Genomic DNA, 20,220 nt, shown 5'->3' with positions numbered 1-20,220 from the left:
CAGACACAGAATGGGAAAACCACTTTGACAGTTCGGTCCCGACAAATAACTTGTGGCTTTCACATACAGGCAGGAAAAAAAGGGATTTTTAGTAAAACGTGAATTGACAGATAAAGATAAGAAAAATACCAAAGAAAGGAAAGAAGAAAGATTTTATAAAAAGTGAAAGGATGCATACTGAGTCATAGGAAAGAGCATATAAAAAAGACAAAGAAAGAATGAAGAGAAGAGAAGAGAAAAAAATAGGGAAAGAATGAGCGCCTGATGAAGAAAAAAGAGGGGAACGAAACAAGGAAAGAAATAGCCAAGTTTTTGCAAGTTTGAAAGAGGAGGTAGCAAGAGGAAGAGGGAAATAAAAAACAAGGGAGAACAGTAGAAATAAACATTTGAAAGAAAGAGCAAAACTGTTAACATGTGGATTTTAAAAGCTAGAAAGAGGGAAGAAAGAAAACATTGAGAGTAAACTGAGTAAAGGAAAGAACGGAGTGAGATAGGTGAAGCAGACACTCCCAAGTAAAGATGGCACCCAAGAATAGATTTAATTTGCTCCCCCACGTCCTCAAACAGAAGTCAGAGTGTGTAACAGCAGGGGGCACAGCAGAACAGCAGGAGGTGCATTAGTAGAGTTGTATGTAAACCCCAATAAAGAAATATTGGGGTGCTTCAGATCAGGATTGGGGGTATAGACAGAGCTGTGTCCCGGCCCAGTGCTGGAATGACAGAAAGGCAGCGGGTGAGGAATGAGAAATGGAGTGCCATGTAATTCCTGGTACTGGAATAATGGGATGCTGGAGGTTAGGCTTGAGGTGCAGTGACAGAGTTGTATGTGGGCTGCAGTACTGGAATAGTAACTGGTACACAAGGTCAGAAGTAAGGTATGTTAGTGGAGCTATGTGTGGTACCTAGTATTGGCGTGCCAGTGTTGCTGAGTGTTAGCCTGGAGGTGCCCTGGTGAATCTGCGAGTGGGGCCCAGTATGGGAGTGGCATTGTCTCTGAGCCACAGAAGCGAGAAGTCCTGAAGGGTGTGTGAGCCTTAGTGCTGAGAAGAAATGTGCACTGAATGTTAGAATTGATGGATTCTGGTGGAGCTGTGGTGGTTTCCATCAACAGGTGGTGTTGGATGTTAGACTTGCGGTGCAATGGCTGAACTGTGTTTTGCTCTTTTGGGTCCAGTATTGGCTTGGCAGTGGGACTGAATATTAGAATTGAGCTGCTGTAATAGCACTGTATGTGAGCTGGGTCCCAGTATATGAAAGGAAGTGACCTCGTCGGGGTAGAACTGAGGTGCACTGAAGGAGCTGCGCCCGAGGTCCTAGTACTGGAACAGCTGTGTGTACTGACTGTAAGAATGGAGGTGCTCTGACAGACGGCGTGTGTGGGGTTCTGGCATGGGCACGGCTAAGGGGTTTCGAGCATGTGAACTGAGGTGCACTGAAGGAGCTGCGCCCGAGGTCCTAGTACTGGAACAGCAGAGTGTACTGACTGCAAGAACTGAGGTGCTCCAGCAGACAGCGTGTGTGGGGTTCCTAGCACTGGCATGACTGATGGCTTGGAGTTGTGAACTGCAGTGTTATGTTATGTTATGTTATCTTATTTGTAGAGCGCATGGCTACCAACAGGCTTCCCAGCGCTAGAGGAGTACGGACCAGTAGAGAGGGAAGAGGAAACCCTGTGCCTAGAACAACCAAGTTTTTAGAGATTTCCGAAATTTATATTCATTGGTCGTTATACGAAGGCCAAAGGGAAGAGAATTCCATAATTTGGCCCCTTGATAAGCAAGGGTGGCACCTCCCCAACTAGATTTCTTTATTCTGGGGAGGCTAGCAAGGGCAACTGAGGCTGACCTCAGATCTCTCTTAGGCTTGTAGAAAGAGGAGAGGGTTCTCAGAATCTGGGGGCCCCTGTTGTGGAGGGATCTGTGGATACAACACAAAACCTTGAACTTAATGCGCTGCTCCACGGGTAGCCAATGTAGTAGATTCAATCCTGCCTTTACAGAGCTCCTTTTGGGGATATCTAATAGTAAACAGGCTGCCGCATTTTGGACCCTCTGTAATTTATTTTCAACATATACGGATGACCCGGCAAAAAGACTGTTCCCATAGTCCAGTCTAGAGATAATAAGAGCTTGTACAATAAGCTTTTTAGCTACAGGAGGAAGAATATGCAAAACCTTCCTTAAGAGTCTTAAAAGGCCAAAGCAAATACCAGATATATGCTTGGCGTGGTGATCCATTGTAAGAGCTGGGTCCAACCATATACCTAGGCTTTTAATATGTTCCCTTGGAGCTGGAAGCACTCCTCTGGAAACATCAATCTCCAAAGTCTGATTGGGGCCAGACTTATTACCCAGGATCATCAGCTCTGTTTTGTCATTGTTTAATAGCATTCTGCTGTTCGTCATCCAACCTGCTACAGCTTGCAGACAGGAGGATAGAGAGGACACGTCTTGCGAAGAGTTGGAGTTGAACAAGACCATCAATTGCGTGTCATCAGCATAGAAGATTAGTGAAAACCCCCTGGATTCCACCAACTCTGCCAGGGGAGCCATGTATATATTAAAAAGTGTGGGGCTGAGTGATGAGCCTTGTGGTACCCCGCAGATGTTATAGAATTTGGCTGAGAGGCGGGATCTGTCTAAGACCTGAAAGGACCTATCTTTTAGAAAGGATAGAAGCCAGGCCAGGGCTGGCCCTTCTATTCCCGAATTTCTCATCCTCTGACCCAGCACCTCATGATCCACTGTGTCAAAAGCTGCACTTAGATCTAAAAGTATGACCGCTGTTATCTTTCCTTGGTCCATCCTCTTCCTGGCTTCTTCCAGGACTTCAATGAGTGTAGTTTCCGTACTGTGCTGGGGTCTAAAGCCTGTCTGGGTGGAGTGCAAGCAGTTATTCAATTCCAGAAAGGAGGACAACTGCTTGTTAATATGTTTATCTAGAAATTTTGAGGGGCTAGGTAAGAGCCCCGTGCACAGTGCACTGAGCTGCAAGTGGGATCCCACTGTTGCGTAGGTTCTCATTATCCTGAGACTACTAGATTCGGGAGGCAGAATCACTTGTACTGCGGGGGACTCAGTCTGATCCCGCACCATGTGACACCTGTCGGCCTAATCCGGGTTTGTACTGGCTAGCTAGCAGTGCCTCATCTCCACCCAAGAGCACGGATGATTGGGGCAAGTGGGCGCATGACATACATGACTCCTAAGGAGAATCGTGGCCACGCAGATCTCATCCTTTTCTCTCAGGTACATTAGTCTCACGTATGCTAGGACAAACAGAGGCAGAGTAAGGTTCAATAAGGTTTTATTGAAGTAACTGCATCTTAGATAATAAAGCATGTATTGCAATAACTAGGACGATGCAGCACAGTAAAAATAGAATTGTGACAAGGAGAGTAAAACACAAAAATAACGCTACCATACTGTCACGAACGTCTGTGGGGATAGTTGCTACTTAAACTATGTTAGAGCACAGCATGTTAAGCTCTAATTCTGCCTTCCAGGTTCCCCCTGGGAAAACATCATACCTGAGCAAGAGGCCTGTAGTCTACGTAAGCAGCTGTAGGAAAGCGAACAGCAATCAGTATAAATTTGTGGTCATCTGACTTGAATCTCCCTCATGGGACATGGGTCAAAGTAGTGCTTTTATAATAAAACATTTGATGTTCCAAGAAAGGATCCCCAAGTAAGAGTATGTATGTTTCTGTGAACACTGGAGACAAAACGTACCACTTTTGCCGGCAAACTATCTTACTGCAGCCTTGAGAAAAGCACGGAGTGAAAGAAGTGTCTTGTTTAAGAACACAGTGCTGACCTAGGCAAAGAACAGCTAGATATAGAAAATAAAACAAGACCAAAAATGTGGCTAATGTTAAAATAATATAACAAAGCTGAAAAAAATATATCTAGGTTAAAGTGCACAGCGGCAGGCCTAATTTGCAAAAATAAGGTGTATAAAACGATAGCTAAAATGGCTACACAACACCACTATGGAGCAGAAGTGGGCACTGTCTCTAAGGATTGTGGAGCCCTGGTAGAGCTATAAGCAATTACAAGAGATCCTCCGCCCTTGCTCTCAGAACAGAGGCAGGCACTCTTGGTAAAGTAAATCCAGGCCAAGGAAGGGCGGAAGCCAGGTAGCTGAGAGAGGGTGCAGAGAGCCCACAAAGACCAAATGTGACCAAGATAACAGCCTGATTTATAGCCTTGTTTACAGCTAAGCTCAGAGGAAGAATGCTCTGCAAATGAAAAGAGAAGCTTCCCTGGACAGGAGCAGGAAGCAAAGTAAAAAAAAAGCCCCCTACAGACCAGATAAACAGGACAAAGTGTAATTATACAGTAGTTGGTCCCCGCTCCTACACAGAAGAAGGTGGGACAATGAGGCATGACTGACCACTAGCAAGCAAGAATTTTTAAATGACACTGAAACTAACAAATGAAATAGCTGGAAGCCCACAGAAGAAGTATGCTTAAAAGGATACAAGAGGTCGTACGCTTATGCTCGACCTAAAAAAAGTAATAGTGCACAACTCACCTGCTCATTAGCAATGGTACCCTGTGAAAACAAAAAAAATACTTTATTTAGCATGACTTAGAAGCAATTTTCATATTTTTGTATGTTTTTAAGTCAAATATTTAAAAAAGGAAACAATGTAACACATAATGAGGATCATCGAATATGAAAATACTGAAGCATGTTAGCGCCTAGAGATAATGCTACATAAATAAATAGACATTTTTTTCTAAGCATTTTAGTATTGTAGATAATAGCAACCTGAGGGTGTATACAGCAAAAAGGGTGGATAAATGAAATGCATGAAAAAAAATATTGATAGGGCCTATAGAGGGGTAGGGTGAGTACACCGTGAACCCCAGGTCAAAGTGGAGGTACCAAACGGATCCCTCTGTGTTGCAATGTAAAAAAAAAAAAAAATTGACACTTCTTCTTGGATCTGGGCAACAGATTTGGGGTCCCAACTGTGGCCCTCCAAGATCCATGAATGCCAGTTGGGAACCACAAGCACAGTGCAAGCTTCACAGCCTGGTGCTGAAAACCCACTGCAAGCTTCACAGACTCATAGGGCCATATGTACGAACACATTTTCCCATAGACACAGAATGGGTAAAACCCTTTGCTACATCTGGCCCATAGTGACCTATTGTGTGACGCACAGATCTGGTTCCAGAACTGCGAATCCTGAATGGGTTTTTTAAGCTTGCCCTGTGTATTATGTACCAGCATCTAAAGCTCATGCTGGATTTGCAATCTCCATTTAGGGTTTACTAGGAGCTGCATACCCAGTTTTGAAATTTGTGAACCTAAAAAAATGTAAAAAAGAGAAAAATTAAAGCAGGGCTTGATTTTTATCCATGCCCTGCAACCAATCATAACCGTTCATGTTCACTGTGCGCAGCATGAATCGGCTACCCCGGGTGTGCTGAAAGCAGGGCCGTTGCTGGAGGACAATCCCAGAATTGGAATATGTGGAAAATGTTCAACAGCCCCAAAAATAAAACTGGAATAAACAAATGTTAAAACACAGTCATGGTTAGCTTTACTTATAATAATGTATATGCCTAAAAAAATGACTTAAAAGGTCAACTAATAACTCATGCCCCCGTCATGCACTGCTTATGACCTCACATATGACATCGCTCATGACATGTAAAAAGACATAATTGGTGACATCACTGATGACATCTCAAATAATATATAACTCATGCCATCACTGATTACATCATTCAATGATACAAATACTCTGCCATCAGCCATGTGCAATGGGGTTAGCTACAGGACCTGGCCAAGCGCCTAACACTCTGTGAGCGACCACCCACACTGCACACAGCCTTTGCCCATGTGCAGCAGGGGTGGGTCGTAGGTCCTAGCCACAAACAACCTCCACAGGCAGCCATCCTCACTGCACATGGCCATCAGGTATTGCAGTGGGGATTGCATAAACAGCATGAACCTAACCCTCCACAAGCAGCCAATCCCTCATGTGCATGGCCTACACACACTAGACATTTGAAAATTATTCGTCACCATCATGTTCAATTTCCTTTGAAAGCAAAGAGACGGGGATAGGTTCCATGGGTGACTAAATCTAAAATGACCATGTGTTCCGAAACCTCAATGGCAATGTTAAGAGCTAGTAGTTGCCCATAGTTTTTCCATATGTCGTTTCACCTTTGTTCCTTGCAAAAGGCACTGTGCAATCACACTGAAAGCACTTTGCAAGTAACAAGTTATGTTGTTTGATGATCATTTACACTGAGGTATTAATTAAAACCAACTATTTTGTAGCAGTCAGTGGTGTTCTGCAGCAGCAATAATCAAAACCTGACTTTGGCTGTTGTAGACAAAGTACCACAAAAAGAGCACTGAACATCACTTTGAAAAATGGAGCAAAATACCTCTTGCTACCATATTTCATATGGTTCTCAGTCGTAAAAAATTAGCACTACCTGAGAAGCTCATGTAATCCACCCAAATTAGGTAGAACTGTGTATACATTTTTAGATTATACATACACAAAATATATGCAATAAAACTAGAGCTTACCAGTTTATTGATCATTCTGTCGAGAAGAGTGGGGTCATTGAGGATCAGGATGGGTTCCGAGGGTGAATCACCAGATATTAAACGGAGTTTGGCTGCGTTGGCTGCTTCTTTAGCGCTGTCAGAAAGGCCAATGGTGATAAATGTGATTCCCAGAGCCCGAGCAGCTTCAGATGCACTCTGGACATCCGGGCTCTTTGGATGGTCTACACCGTCCGTCATCAACAAGGCCACTTTGACGCTTTTAGCGCGACCCTCAGACCTGAAAATTTGAGTGGCATTGGAAATTGCATAAAAGGTATAGGTTCCTTGCCCAATGTAGTTCATAGATTTAACTATCTGCTTGAAGTTCTCCAGCCCAGTCCATTCTCGGAAAGGATGATCTGTCCTGACTGAACTGCTGAACTGCATGACAGCCAGCTTTGGACTGTATTTCCCACCACTGTCCCTCTTCATCTGAAAAGCCTGCTCACCAAATTGAATGATAAAATTCTTTTGCTGATCGAATAAGGCATTTTTTGCACTTTCAGAGCTGTCCAAGATGAAAATGACATCAACAGGGCAGAAAGAATCTGTAAAAGAATAAGACATCAGCAGTAGAAATCTAGACTTATTGGCACCATATTTCCCTCTGTTAAGGGCATGCACAGCTAATCGCGCAATTTGCACTTCTGAGAAAAAAAACAAAGGAGAAAACCCATAACGAAGGGGAATAATACTTAAGAGCTATTAATAGATGGCAGCTGTCGGGAAGACTTTTAGTATCAGTCAGCCTCGCCCTCTCTCATTCAAGACAAACACGTATGCTCACTGTCCTCCATTTCATGCATCTGATGCATATTTCAACCAAACATAGATGGCAGGCCCAAGGTGGGCCGGTGGTGATCTCTAAATTTAGAGACAGTATTCCATCAGGGTAGTGGTCGTAATGTTCTCTGACACAGGGGCGGATGGAGTACCATCCCCCAAACTACAGACCAGGCCTGTGCTAAAAATAGAGACGATCCACTACTTGAGTTGGCATTTTATGTGCAACCAAAGTTTATGATTCATGCTTTCAAAGAATGCTGAGGGACATAAAATATATTATTTGTAAAATTCATGAACTAAGTCGAGTTGATGAGGGGAGGCCAAAGGAAGGCACAGTGATATAACCCAGCAAGCAACCATATGTTTCTTATCTGGCGTATCATGTGTGAATTAATTCATGGACAGTTTTGAAACAACTAATGTATTTTTTTATCACAGCAAAGGTCAGAGGCAAAGAATTTAGGATGAGTCAATGATCATTTCCACGCATCTGATGATGCTCTGGGATCTAACCTATAGAAGCCACTATATCCAAGGTTCAGTGTTTGCAAGGGGAACTCTTGACAATATCTCATTTGTTGCATAAGGGGTAGGAGAAAATGCTGCTATGAATAAAATGATTAGTACTACAGGGAAAACCGAGCAATAATGACCTAATATGTACCTACATCTAAGGGCTTAGTTAGCTACCATGATTTCTCCAAAATCAGATCTTCAAAGTGGAACACAGCAGCAACAGGGTATTCCTCATCAATTCCATCAGTGCAAAGGGGCAAAACAAAGACCAAGTTATAAAAAAAAACAAATATTTTACAAGGTCTTTATGAGCCTTCCTTGGTCCTACTCTGTGTTCTTCTAAAGGACAACCTTACGCTCCTTCACCCATGCTTCGGGCCTCAGTTCTCTTCTTAATTCCGTAACAAAGTCAATGCAAAGTCTTTAAAATATGCACAATTCAGATTAACTAATAATCACATCCGGAATGAGATGTCTCTTTCAGGCTCTGTTTGCTCCTGGCAGCTTGACAAACGTACTCCTGTTGCCTCTCTGTCACCACCGGTCCGCCTGGAAGATGTGCTGCCACATCTAGGGGACACTCAACTTGACGAGTAATGGAAGTATGGGTCCAGTTAGAGAGACCTCTACATTTAATCGCTGTCGTGGTTACCAAAATGACTTGATATGGCCAATGCCAACAAGGCTCCAAGCACATCTTCCTTACGTGTTTCTTCACCAAGACCCAGTTGTCAGAACTGAGGTCATGGCATTGTTCCTTATGTGGAGTCTGTGGATGCTCTGACCTGATAAGAGACAGAACGCACCACGTCAGTTGGCTCTTTACAGTAGTCAAGGACTATATAATCTGTAATGTTCAAAAGTGCATTCTAAGGAATAGCAGGCAAATCTCATAGTTCTGCCCATGATGATCACATGGGGAGACAGTCCTGTTTTCCGAGCAGGTATACTGTGAAGACTCATCAACACAAGAGACAAAACATCAGGCCATTTCAAAGATTTTGAAGCACACACCTTTGGCTGTCTGGATGTCAGTGTTCCGTTCACCTGTTCAACATGACCCGAAGCCTCAGGTCTATAGCTGCATTGAAGTCTCTCTTCTACTTGGGATGCTATGTACAACAGCCTCAGGCCTCATTATTAAAATGAGTCCCGTGATCTGATTCCAGAGAAGTTGGAAACCCAAACCTGGGTATGAACTCTCTCAACAACAGTTCTTCTGGTCGGGTAAGTTTCAACCCAACGCAAAAGATGCATACAATCACCAGGTCATATCTCAGCCCGTTACACAAAGGCATCTCAATAAAGTCCAACTGCATCTTGTTAATGGGTCCTCCTGATCTTCCTATGTGATTTAATGTTACTGCAGTTCTCTTCCCAACATTGTTTTTCTGGCACACAGCACATCTGTGACACAATGCTTCAGCTATCAACCTGAACTTGGGATTAAACCACGTTTTCCTCAACAACCTCACAATGGCATCTCTGCCAACATGAGCTGGACCATAGGAATGCCTAGACATTGGAGGTAACAAGCTATTCAGCAACACCAGCGTTTCATCAATTGAAACCCAAATGTCATCAGCTCTCTTGACACAACCTGCTCTGACCTAACTCTGCTGTTCTTCCTCTGACACATCTTCCTGAAGCCTCTTTACCTCTTACTATGTGTCTGCAGTTGTTAACAAAAGGTTGCAGTTGGTCTCATCCACTCCCTCATTTGTATACTATCCATTAAGGTACAGACATTGTTAGACTTGACAGCCTTAGGATGGTCGTCCCCCAACCTTTTGCCTGCCTCCCTCCACCTGTCTGACACTGTTTTTGCTATTTTTAGAATTCTGCACACTTTACCACTGCTAACCAGTGCGAAAGTGCATATGCTCTCTCCCTTAAACATGGTAACTTTGGCTCATACCCAATTGCCATATTTAATTTACTTGTAAGTCCCTTGTAAAGTGCACTACATGTGCCAAGGGCTTGTAAATTAAATGCTACTAGTGGGCCTGCAGCACTGATTGTGGCCCCCACATAAGTAGCCCCTTAACCATGCCTCAGGTCTGCCATTGCAAGGCCTGGGTGTGCAGTTTCACTGCCACTTTGACTTGGCATTTAAAAGTACTTGCCAAGCATTAAAGTCCCCTTTTACTACATATAATTCACCCCTAAGGTAAGCCCTAGGTAACCCATAGGGCTGGGTGCTATGTAGGCAAAAGGCAGGACATGTACATGTGTGTATTTATGTCCTGGTAGGGGAAAACTCCTAAATTCATTTTCCACTACTGTGAGGCCTGCTCCTTTCATAAGATAGCACTAGGGCTACCCTCATATATTGTTTGAGTGGTAGATTGTGATCAGAAAGGGGTAAACAGGTCATATTTAGTATGTCCGGAATGGTAATACAAAATCCTGCTTATTGTTGAAGTTAGATTTTATATTACTATTTTAAAAAGTGAGCATTTCTCTGCACTCAAAATCCATCTGTGCCTTACAGCCTGTATCCAATCCACACCTGGGTTGGGCTGGGCTGGTTGACAGCTCCTTTGTGCATTTCACCTAGACAACCACAAACACAGGATGCTCAGTCACACCTGCACTCATCTGCATACTGAATGGGTCTTCCTGGGCTGGTAGGGTGGAGGGCTTGACACTTACATTTCAAAGGCTAGTGGCCTGCCCTCACACAATGGACTGCAAAACCCCCTACTGGTACCCTGGCAGACAGACCTGTACTGAAAGGGGATCTTGTGCACTTCAAAACCACTCTTTAAAGTCTCTCCCACTTCAAAGGCATTTTTGGGTTTATAAATTGCGTCTCTGAACCCACCAACTCAGATATTACTGGACCTGAACCTGCAACCTGTCAAGAGGAATTGCCTGACTGCCCAAATGACTCACCTGGACTGCTTTGCTGTGAAGGACTGCTGCCTTGCTGTTGTCCTGCTGCCTTGCTGACCTCTGATTTTGCTGAGAAGTGCTCTCTAAGGGCTTGGATTGAGCTTGCCTCTTGTTTCTGAAGTATCAGGGCCAAAGAGACTTCATCTCTTCAAGGAAACTCCTTGTGCACTGAAAATGTAAGCGCAGCCTGCAGGAAACAACACACCGCCTTCCCTGCGACGGGAAAATCACTGTACAGCTGAACCCGAACGATGCAGCCCGACTTTCCAAGCGAAGATCGATGCAGCGCCTTCGTTGCGACTGGAAATTTGACACACAGCCCTACTGAATCGACGCACAGCTGAGCCAGAACGACGCAGCCCAACTTCCTACGAGAACAATCAATGGAGAGACCCGCCGTGTGACAGAAAATTTGACGCATTGCCATAACGGATCAACGCAATGCCTGTGGCTTTGTCCCGCACACCCAGGATTTCCACGCATCATCCATGGGCATCAAAGAGAAACCCACATCCCAGTGAGGAACCAAGACTGCATGCTGGAAATCAATACAAAGCCCCTTGCAGCGTGGAAAACAATGACGCATCGTCTGTGCTGTGCCGGAAATTCTGACGCACACCCTATTTTTCCACGCATCTCCTCCTCTGTTGTCTCCGTGCATGTAATTTTTTACGCAAACCAGGTACTTTACGAAACCAAGACACAACTGTTGATTTCTAAGATTTAAGACTCTTTCTAAACTTGCAAAAGTGATATCTCAACTTGTGCTATTGAATCTTTATCGTTTTGACCTTAATTTTACCAGATAAACTTCTGTGGTGTATTTTTGTGGTGTTTTCACTGTGTTACAGTATAATTTACACTTTGCCTTCTAAGTTAAGCCTGACTGCTCAGTGCCAAGCCTCCAGAGGGTTGTCAAAGTATAATTTGGATTGTGTGTGACTTACCCTGAATAGGATTGTGGTCCCTATTTGGACAAAGGTGAATACCTCTGCCAACTAGAGACCCCACTTCTAACAGATCTCATCAGCATGGTTGTTACCCAATGTTGCATGATCATGTCCACTAAGATGTACAGGGCTCTTGACCACTGAGACATGCTCAGGCAGCTGTTACACTTCAAGGAGATTCCTCACTTGCACGCCATTCCGGATTGGGGAACCATAAGACTTCATGAACCACCTCTGGAACCACAACTGTCCGAAGTCATGAATGACACCAAAACTGTACTATCGGTAAAAACTGTCACCTTCAGCTGGTCCGAATCACAGCAGGCCATAGTACGATCTTGTGCCATTGACCAAGCTAAATACATGTATGGATCCCAATATGTATTGCCATATTATGACTTGGGGAATCTTCAGGGAATGCCACTTCTCCCTCCCTACTAGGTATAGGTACATCTCCTCTAAACAAACCTCATATTACCTTAAAACAACTCATTTTGTGAAAAAATGTCAATAGTAACAAACAGAAATTTGTCCCGGACCAGGAAATAACTCATTATTCACAATTCCTTCTTCAACAGTGACAACCAATCACAGATCATCCCCTTATGAAGTCAAAACCCACACTAGCACAGCAGTACACCAACCAACTAATACCAGTGCTGCACATTGTGACATCAATCTCTCTCCTGCAGCGGCTCACCCTCCTTTACAATCTGCATCATACACTCTCAACATCAAACACATATAACACAATACAGTAACCTTTGTCTGCCCCACTAAAGAATTGACATTATCCAGTCACATAAGAGTATCACACAAGTGTATCAAACACTTTAAATGAAACCTCGACCTCTGGGGTGTCATTGAGATTATATAGGCTAACCCTTTGCATTAAGATCCACTATACCAACCGCCTCACATCCACGCAAAAATGAAATCCCTATCTCAATTCTGTCATCAATGATGTCTCATGACAAGCACCACCAAACTTCGCAAACAATGTCAAAATGATAGCTTCTACACCTTTTAGTACTATCACAGGATCTTAGGTCACGTAGGACCCGATAATAACTTCAACTTCTCTTTTACTAAACTTCACACTCACACAAAATTCAAAACGTTTCTGCAAAAAATCATCCAAACTTGACAAAACACCACAAGCTAAACATAAATCCCCTTTTATTGTATTTAAGTAACCCCTAAGTTAGGCCCCAGGTAGCCCATAGGGCAGGGTACACTGTAAATAAAAGGTTGGACATGTGTTTTTTAGTTTTACATGTCCTGGCAGTGCATAACTCCTAAATTAGTTGTTCACTTCTTTGAGACCTATGTTTCCGATAGGATAATAGTGGGTTGCCTTTTTACTTTTAGTAAGTACTGACGTTTGATTGGGAACAGGTTTACTTTTTGTGTTTGGTATATGAGAAATTGTAATTAAAAAGTTTTTTGATGGTAAAGTCAGATTTTGAGTTACAATTTTGAAAATACCACTTTTAGAAAGTTTTCAAAACAAATGGTGCCCCAGTCGATGATAAATTAATGTTACTTAAACGATATACCTTGTATTTCCTTCAGGTATATAACTTACAATTTCAATTCTGTTATACATTAGTGCTACTCCTACTTTCCCGATGTAGCCTGAAGGACATATTGAACTTTGTATAGTTAATAGAAGAGACACTAATCCATTCAAAACCCTTTAGAGAGCTTTTATATCATGTATTCTCTCAACAAAATTACAAATAGATACATTAGATCGTCACATAGATCCAATGGACTCAAAGCAAATTCAGGCGTGGAAAAAAACAATTATTGGTGTCATAAAAGCTCACACTTGAAATTAAATATCAATAACTGGAGTCACAAAAAGACTTAACCACATATGCATCAGTGTTCATTATACACGTAAGGTATTTCACATAAAAAGACACTGAAAAGTGTTCAGCATACAATTGTCAACTTGATCGGCATTCAAGGCCCAAAGCCCTATATGAGATGGGGTGAAATTTTCAAAAGGTACCCTTCTATGAATGCAGTGGGTAGTGCTTCTTCAAATCAATTTAATTCTCTGCTCTCCTGGGGTGCATCACCCTCCACCCGCATCTGTCCAACACATTTCAATTTTCTCTAGGGGGGGCACTTTCATATGAGGATCTTCCTTACGGTGAGAAAATCATTTATTTTTATGTGACAGTACAAAAACCAAAAGGACACATTCGCAGAAAAACCCATAAAATAATTCTATGAGAAATTTGTGGGATCGGATTGTCCATCTTAATTACGTACTATACAGTTTCTGTAAAGAGCTTCAGAGGGACTGACTCTTTAATGTGTGAACCTTCTTAAAGTCGTACCTGTTAATACAAAATGAGGAGAGCGATACTGTTGGAGAGTTACAAACACATCTGAAAACAATTTTTATGATGTATTTATCCATATTTTTACATTTTCTTAAATGTTACTCAAAAAGGCTTGTATATGTGGGTGGCCACAATAACACCAAATAAGCTTCTTGTATCTCTGAAAACAACTGATTGATCTGGCCTACAATATAAACATAAAAACAATTCAGGGTCTTATATACATGTGACGACATCCTTGGCATTGCTAATATAAGTGAGGTTAGCTTCACTCTTAATTTCAGTGACCCGCTACTGAGACAGGGACGACCGGGAGGTCTCAAAGTGCCGATGAGCAATCTTCAGGCAGCATTTACAGTTCCCGTAAGGAATTAATCCAGTTACCCCTTGCACTCAGTGCTTAATTTGTAAATAAAAACGTGCCGGTGCCCAAAGTCGTCCGCTTAAACACGCGGCTGCTGCATTTAAATGTGCAAGCACAGTATACTGAGGCAGCGTAATCCTGAAGCCATCTGGGGCCTCCTCAATCCATTTGAAGCCACTCCCTGCCCCTTCAGCTCACTCTTGCAGAGTTCTCTTTTCTCCCTTTGAGACGCTTTTTCGTTTTTCTTTTCCTCCGTCTCTCCCAAATGTATCTTTTGCTCGCAGCAAATGCTTGAGGCAGAAGAATAAGTGCCGGACCTCAAAGATAAGTGTGCTCAGTGCTCAGCACCGGAAACAATAAGCACAAATTAAGCACTGCTTGCCCCCCTCACACGTTGCCAGACACTGTCTGTGTTAAATCCTGCCCTGTTTCAGGGTACACCTAGAGGTCACATGACAAATGACCGTTGCTTGGGAAAGCTTGGATCATAGCGTTTTTTGTATCCCGCTGTATGATCAGTCAGTGGGGTTTGCAATGCTCCACAGATACAACCTAACTTTTAAAGATATTACGGAACACCATGCAGGCAATATTAAAACCTGTTTCAGAAAATAGTCAATATGACACGTGACTTCACGGTCAAGGTGTTTACATTGCGTCTGATTGGGTCCTGCCACTTATCCGAAAAAATCGCAGCGACGTTCAGTCAGAGGGATCATGGTTAACATAGTCCATATATAGTACCCAATATTATAGTCTCCCGTTTTTCACCATTCTTTTAATCTGTGCAAGCTGCATGTCTTGTAGGTAAAAGGTGGAGGTGTATATTCCCACCGGCGACAAATATTAATTAATCAGGATGTGATGAAAAACTGATACAAGGGCATTATTTATTATAATGATTGTGTCCTGTAATTTATCCGAGACAATTACATTGTCATTCAGTCAGGGGGACAATGGGTGACATTGTTCGTGTAGAATTCTTCTGTTTTCCCTAGTTCGTTTTATCTTGCACCACTCACATGTCATGGAAGGAAGGCAGTGTTTGTTCCCACCCGGGATAGTGATGGAATCGGATATTCAAGCAAGGGCATTATTTATTTGAAACATTTCATTCACACCATTTTCCGTAGTTCATATATGCTTATGTTTATAACAGTGTATTTTACACATTACCACATGTAATATGCCTCAAAATAGAGCATTTAAAGTCAGATTCTGAATGATTCATTTCTCAGAAGTGGTAAGCCATGGGCGCATGTTGTACTAGAAGTTGAACTCTAGATTTGTGTTGTACAATTCTTATTTCAATTCCTTGATTAGTCTTTCATACATACGCTTTACCACAGGGACAAACACCACAATGCATTACGCTCCTTGTACAATTCGTGAATTCCTTATGCATTATGTTTTGATTATTGTATTTTAATTCATCTCTGTCAGTCGTACTGGCACATGATGAGCATTTGTGATGTCCTTTGATTGAGGGAAGACTGATAAAGGTTTGATGGAGGGATTACATGATCTAAATGCTATTTAAAGGTTATTCAGTGAGGTATTGTCTCTTCCATAAAGTTCAAAGTTCAATATGCCCCTCAGAATACAGAGGGTAAGTAGGAGTGGCGCAAATGCATGATATAGTTTAAATTGTAAGTTATATTCCTGAAGTAAATGCGAGGTTTATTGCTTAAGTGTCGTGAATTTATGGATGGCTGCCTAAGGCCTGCCTTGAACCCTCAGAGGCCTGCAGGGGCATTGCTCGGTCGGTAGGTTTGGCAGGGGGGGGGTTCGGTTAAACTTCAGAGCTCCCAACAATTAATCTGGTATATTATGTAAAAATAAATTATATAAGAAGCACGGCATGAGGGGGCTGAAGGGGCAGTGAAAGGGAGAGGAGTGGGGATTGTTAGGCGTCTTAAAGGTAATTTTTCTAAAATAACCAGCATCTTTTAACATCTTCAAAATGGAGACAAGAGAAATAGTGTGCATGTGTGTACTTTTTGCTCTCTCTCTCTCCTGCTCTATATATATATATATATATATATATATGTGTGTCAATCCCAGGTGAAATCCGATGGACACCACCATACCCGAAAGCACCAGTATCCAACTATTTATTAAAGAATGCATTTATTAGGGGGTGTAACACCCCAAACAGCCCCCAAAGCTACACCCCAGAGGCCTGCCCTGCTGCTTTAGCCCTGATCCACTGCTGAACCCAGAACTACCAGAGTGACTCCAAGGGCTAGTTGGCTGGCCTCTTGATCAGAGCCTCAGGGACAGAAAAGGCTCCACCCATCTTGAATCGACACCTGAACCCAGCTTGAATGTGTCCTAACCACCTATGAGAGTGTCCATCCAGTCCTGGGCCCTTGGTGGTAGTGCTAAATGTGCCCAGATGGTCAAAATCCAAAACTTGAGACGTAGAAATCTTTTACTAAAAACTGCTCTGAAACCTGAGTGGAGACAGGGACTAACCTGCTTGTCTATCAGCCCAAGGTGCATTGCCAGATGGCATGACTTTGTAGCAGCTTCCACTACGTTCTTTTCTGCAGCAGCAAATCCTATTCAGCGGTCCTTCGCCAAAGGGGTATCAGGCCTCGTGGAATTCTTATGAGCTAAAGCCTTCTCCCTCATTCCACTGGAGAATATTGACTTCCAAAAAAGTTACTAAGTGCGAACAAACAAATCTTCACTGCAGCTTTATCCAGCTTTCTGTCCACAGCACTCCCTCCTCAGATACAGCCTGCAGCCTTGCCCTACTGAACTTATGCATCCCAGAACAATTTTCTTCAAATTTTTTCTAAGTCCAAAGGTAAGCACCGACCCGCCCCAATCCATCTTTTGTATCCAACTTGCACTCCATCGTGGTCGGACAATTTTTTTTTACTTTGACCCGATCGCTCATGACTAGATGTCCGTGGTTGCCATTTTGTTCTTTTAGGTATTGGCTTTCACCTTAAACTTTACAAATTCATAACTCTGGTTCTCCTAATTAGATTTTTGTCATTTTGGTGTTAAATAATTTATTAAAATGCATTCTTTTTTTTTTAAGTTGGGGTGGGATTGCTCTTGTGTTGAGTTTCCACTTAATTTATGTTTGTGTCTTGCATAAATCCTTTACACAATACCTCTAAGTTAAGTCTGGCTGCTTTTGTGGCCAACTAGAAGATGGTTAAGCACAGATTAATTTAGTGGCTTTTGTGGTTCACCCTGATGGGATTATGGCTGCTTCTTAAGCAGGGTTCACACTGCACTCAACCAACAATCCAGTTTTTCAAAAGGAACAATCAGATCCACCTGACCAAACGTAGTGAAGCAAACATCAAGGTAGACTCCAGTAGTCTTCACTTTGTCTTGGGACACAATTTCAGAGTAGTTTAATGTAAATGCCTGGTACATGTTTTTCATCTTTTTAGAAAAGCATTTCTTCCCACTAGTAGCAACTCAGAGCCTTATTTAGAGTTTGGTGGAATAGGATCTCTACCACAAATAGGATTGACTGCTTCATTGATAGTTCAGGAACGAACCAAGCAGAAACCTTTGACGGGTGGCCTGCCCCAGAAGGCCTTTGGTCAACATATGTGAGAAATCCACATATTCAGAGCTGTCCTTCTGAAGTACTGTTTTCCTGTTTGGAACCACCAGGAAAAGCCTTGCAGTTCAAATTAGGAAAAAATACAAACCATTCTCAGGGGCTAGGAAAAAACGAACATGTTTTGTTTTTCAGAAACAAGCCCCACCTTTGTGCTTTGTTCCTGAAAAAGATTTGTAGAGCAGAGTCAAAACAACATGGCACCCACTAAACCTATTTCTCTGCCTTCTGTGCAGCCGCCGTATTGGTGCACGTACATAGGACAGTAAGATCCCTGCAAAACAGGTGGGAATCTGATAATATGGCAGGCCTCTGCTGACCAGGCCTGCTGACAAGCATCCCACTGAGGTCTAAATGACCGCCCCTGTTTTTGCTTCATTAAGGCTAGGCCAATTTTCGTCCATAAAGACTTAGGGACATATTTATGGGGATTGTAGCGCTGTCCTGCGCCAAAGCGAAAGGGCAGGAATAGACCATATTTATGCAATATGGTGCATTCCTGTCCTTTCCCCCTGAGCTGGCGCCATCTCAGCATCCTTGTGCTACGCAGTCACCCTTGCACCAGGGTGCAAAGTTACTTCCTTTGCATGTAGGATTGTTTTTGAGCAGGAAAGGGAACTTCCTGCACAAAAACAATCCAGAGAGGCGTTTTCCCTCTTTCTGTATCTGCTGCAGAATGCAGCACGCATAAAAGAGTAAAAATGAAGAGAATTAAAAATATTTCTCCTTGTTACGCCACACCTCGGGAGGCATAAGATTTTGGCACTTCCCCAGGTTTACATGATTTCTGGGACAGCATCAAAATCCATGGGTGTTGCATGGGAAAACCTATTGCAAGGCCTACTGAACGCCTCCGTGGCACAAAGTAAGGCAACGTAGTGACTTAACCTGCCTTGACTTACTCCACGTCTATAAGGCCATGCAAAGCCACACAAAGTGGCTTTGTGTTGCCTCAGATATAATTATGTGGACTGCACCGCTGGAGCGTCAAAAAAGTGACACTCAGGCAGCGCACAGGCCTCATAAATATGCCCCTTCGATTGACCAGAATAGATATGCAGCTATTCTAAGATCTTTAACAGGATTTTCTATAAGTAAAGCATCACTTGAGCGTTGTCAACACATTTATGGGAAGCTACCTTAGTGCGCTAGAGTCGCTAGTGGAAAGACTGAATATATACCTTGAAAAGGAGGGCTGAATGTCTGGGACAATTTAGGTTCAAAACTGGCTGGGGGAATTGCAGCTCATTAATTCCGAGGTTCAGTAATGTTCTGTAATGCCAAACACTTTTAGGTCTCATTTAATCTAGGTGCTATTTCAGAGTTCTTAATGATTGAAGGCCCTATTATGAGTTTGGTGGACGGGAAAGCCCGTCCGCCAAACTCCCCAAAGGGTGGTCGTCGTCTATGTGACGACCTCTCTGCCGATGTTATTAAGAGTTTCCTGCTAGGTCGGCGGTGGAAACCTGAGTTTCTGCACTCTGGCCTAGTGGGAAACAGGCTACAGCATTGTCTCTAGCTCATAATCGAGCCAGCGGTAATGCTGTAGCCCACAGGGTGCACCAGCACCCTCACATTGTTCACTGTGTGAGATGGTGCTGGCCATGGGGCCCTCTGCACTGCCCATGCCAAGTGCATGGGCAAAGCAGGGCCCCCCTGCACCTGTTCTCCACCAGCCTTTTCATGGCCCCACTGGCAGAGAAGGGGGTCGTAATCCCCAGACTGCCCTGGTCGATTAGGACCACCACCAACCTCCAGACCACTTGGGTCTGAGATCCTAGTGGTGCTGGCAGTTCCCTGTTGGCCTGACCACCAGGGTTGTAATGTGGCAGTCAGTCTAGAGACCGCCACACTTGTAATCGGGCCCTGAGCCACTAAGACTCATTACACGTGGGTGGTGTTGTCAGGGGAAAATGCGTGCATGTGTGATGTTCTCTGGGTGCATGGATATGTGTGAGTACATTGCTCTGACTTCATATTTGCACAAATGTAAAGTCTATATTAATGTGCATTAAACATTGATAGTCTGCGAATATGCACTAGACAAAAGACTGGTCTGTTAGCTTTGTCAATGCTTGTTTCACATTGTCTTGAAAGGGGATTGTCAAACTTTTATGTTTCTTCCTGTTTTTATAACCCAGGGTCAAAGGCTTGCTAATTTTCTGA

General features: G+C 43.1%; 1 protein-coding gene across 1 annotated transcript in view; it reads right to left on the bottom strand.

Moving 5' to 3' along the window:
• Positions 1-20,220, bottom strand: part of COL28A1 (collagen type XXVIII alpha 1 chain) — a 407,146-nt gene that overhangs the window by 374,211 nt on the left and 12,715 nt on the right. The window contains exons 3-4 of the mRNA XM_069211728.1: positions 6,565-7,133; positions 4,537-4,557 (exon numbers count right to left, since the gene is read on the bottom strand). Coding sequence (XP_069067829.1) covers positions 4,537-4,557; positions 6,565-7,133 — 590 coding nt within the window. The remainder of the gene's footprint in view (positions 1-4,536; positions 4,558-6,564; positions 7,134-20,220) is intronic.

This window comes from Pleurodeles waltl, chromosome 10, assembly GCF_031143425.1.
Source record: "Pleurodeles waltl isolate 20211129_DDA chromosome 10, aPleWal1.hap1.20221129, whole genome shotgun sequence".
NCBI lineage: Eukaryota > Metazoa > Chordata > Amphibia > Caudata > Salamandridae > Pleurodeles > Pleurodeles waltl.
This window is presented reverse-complemented; position numbering and strand designations above follow the sequence as displayed.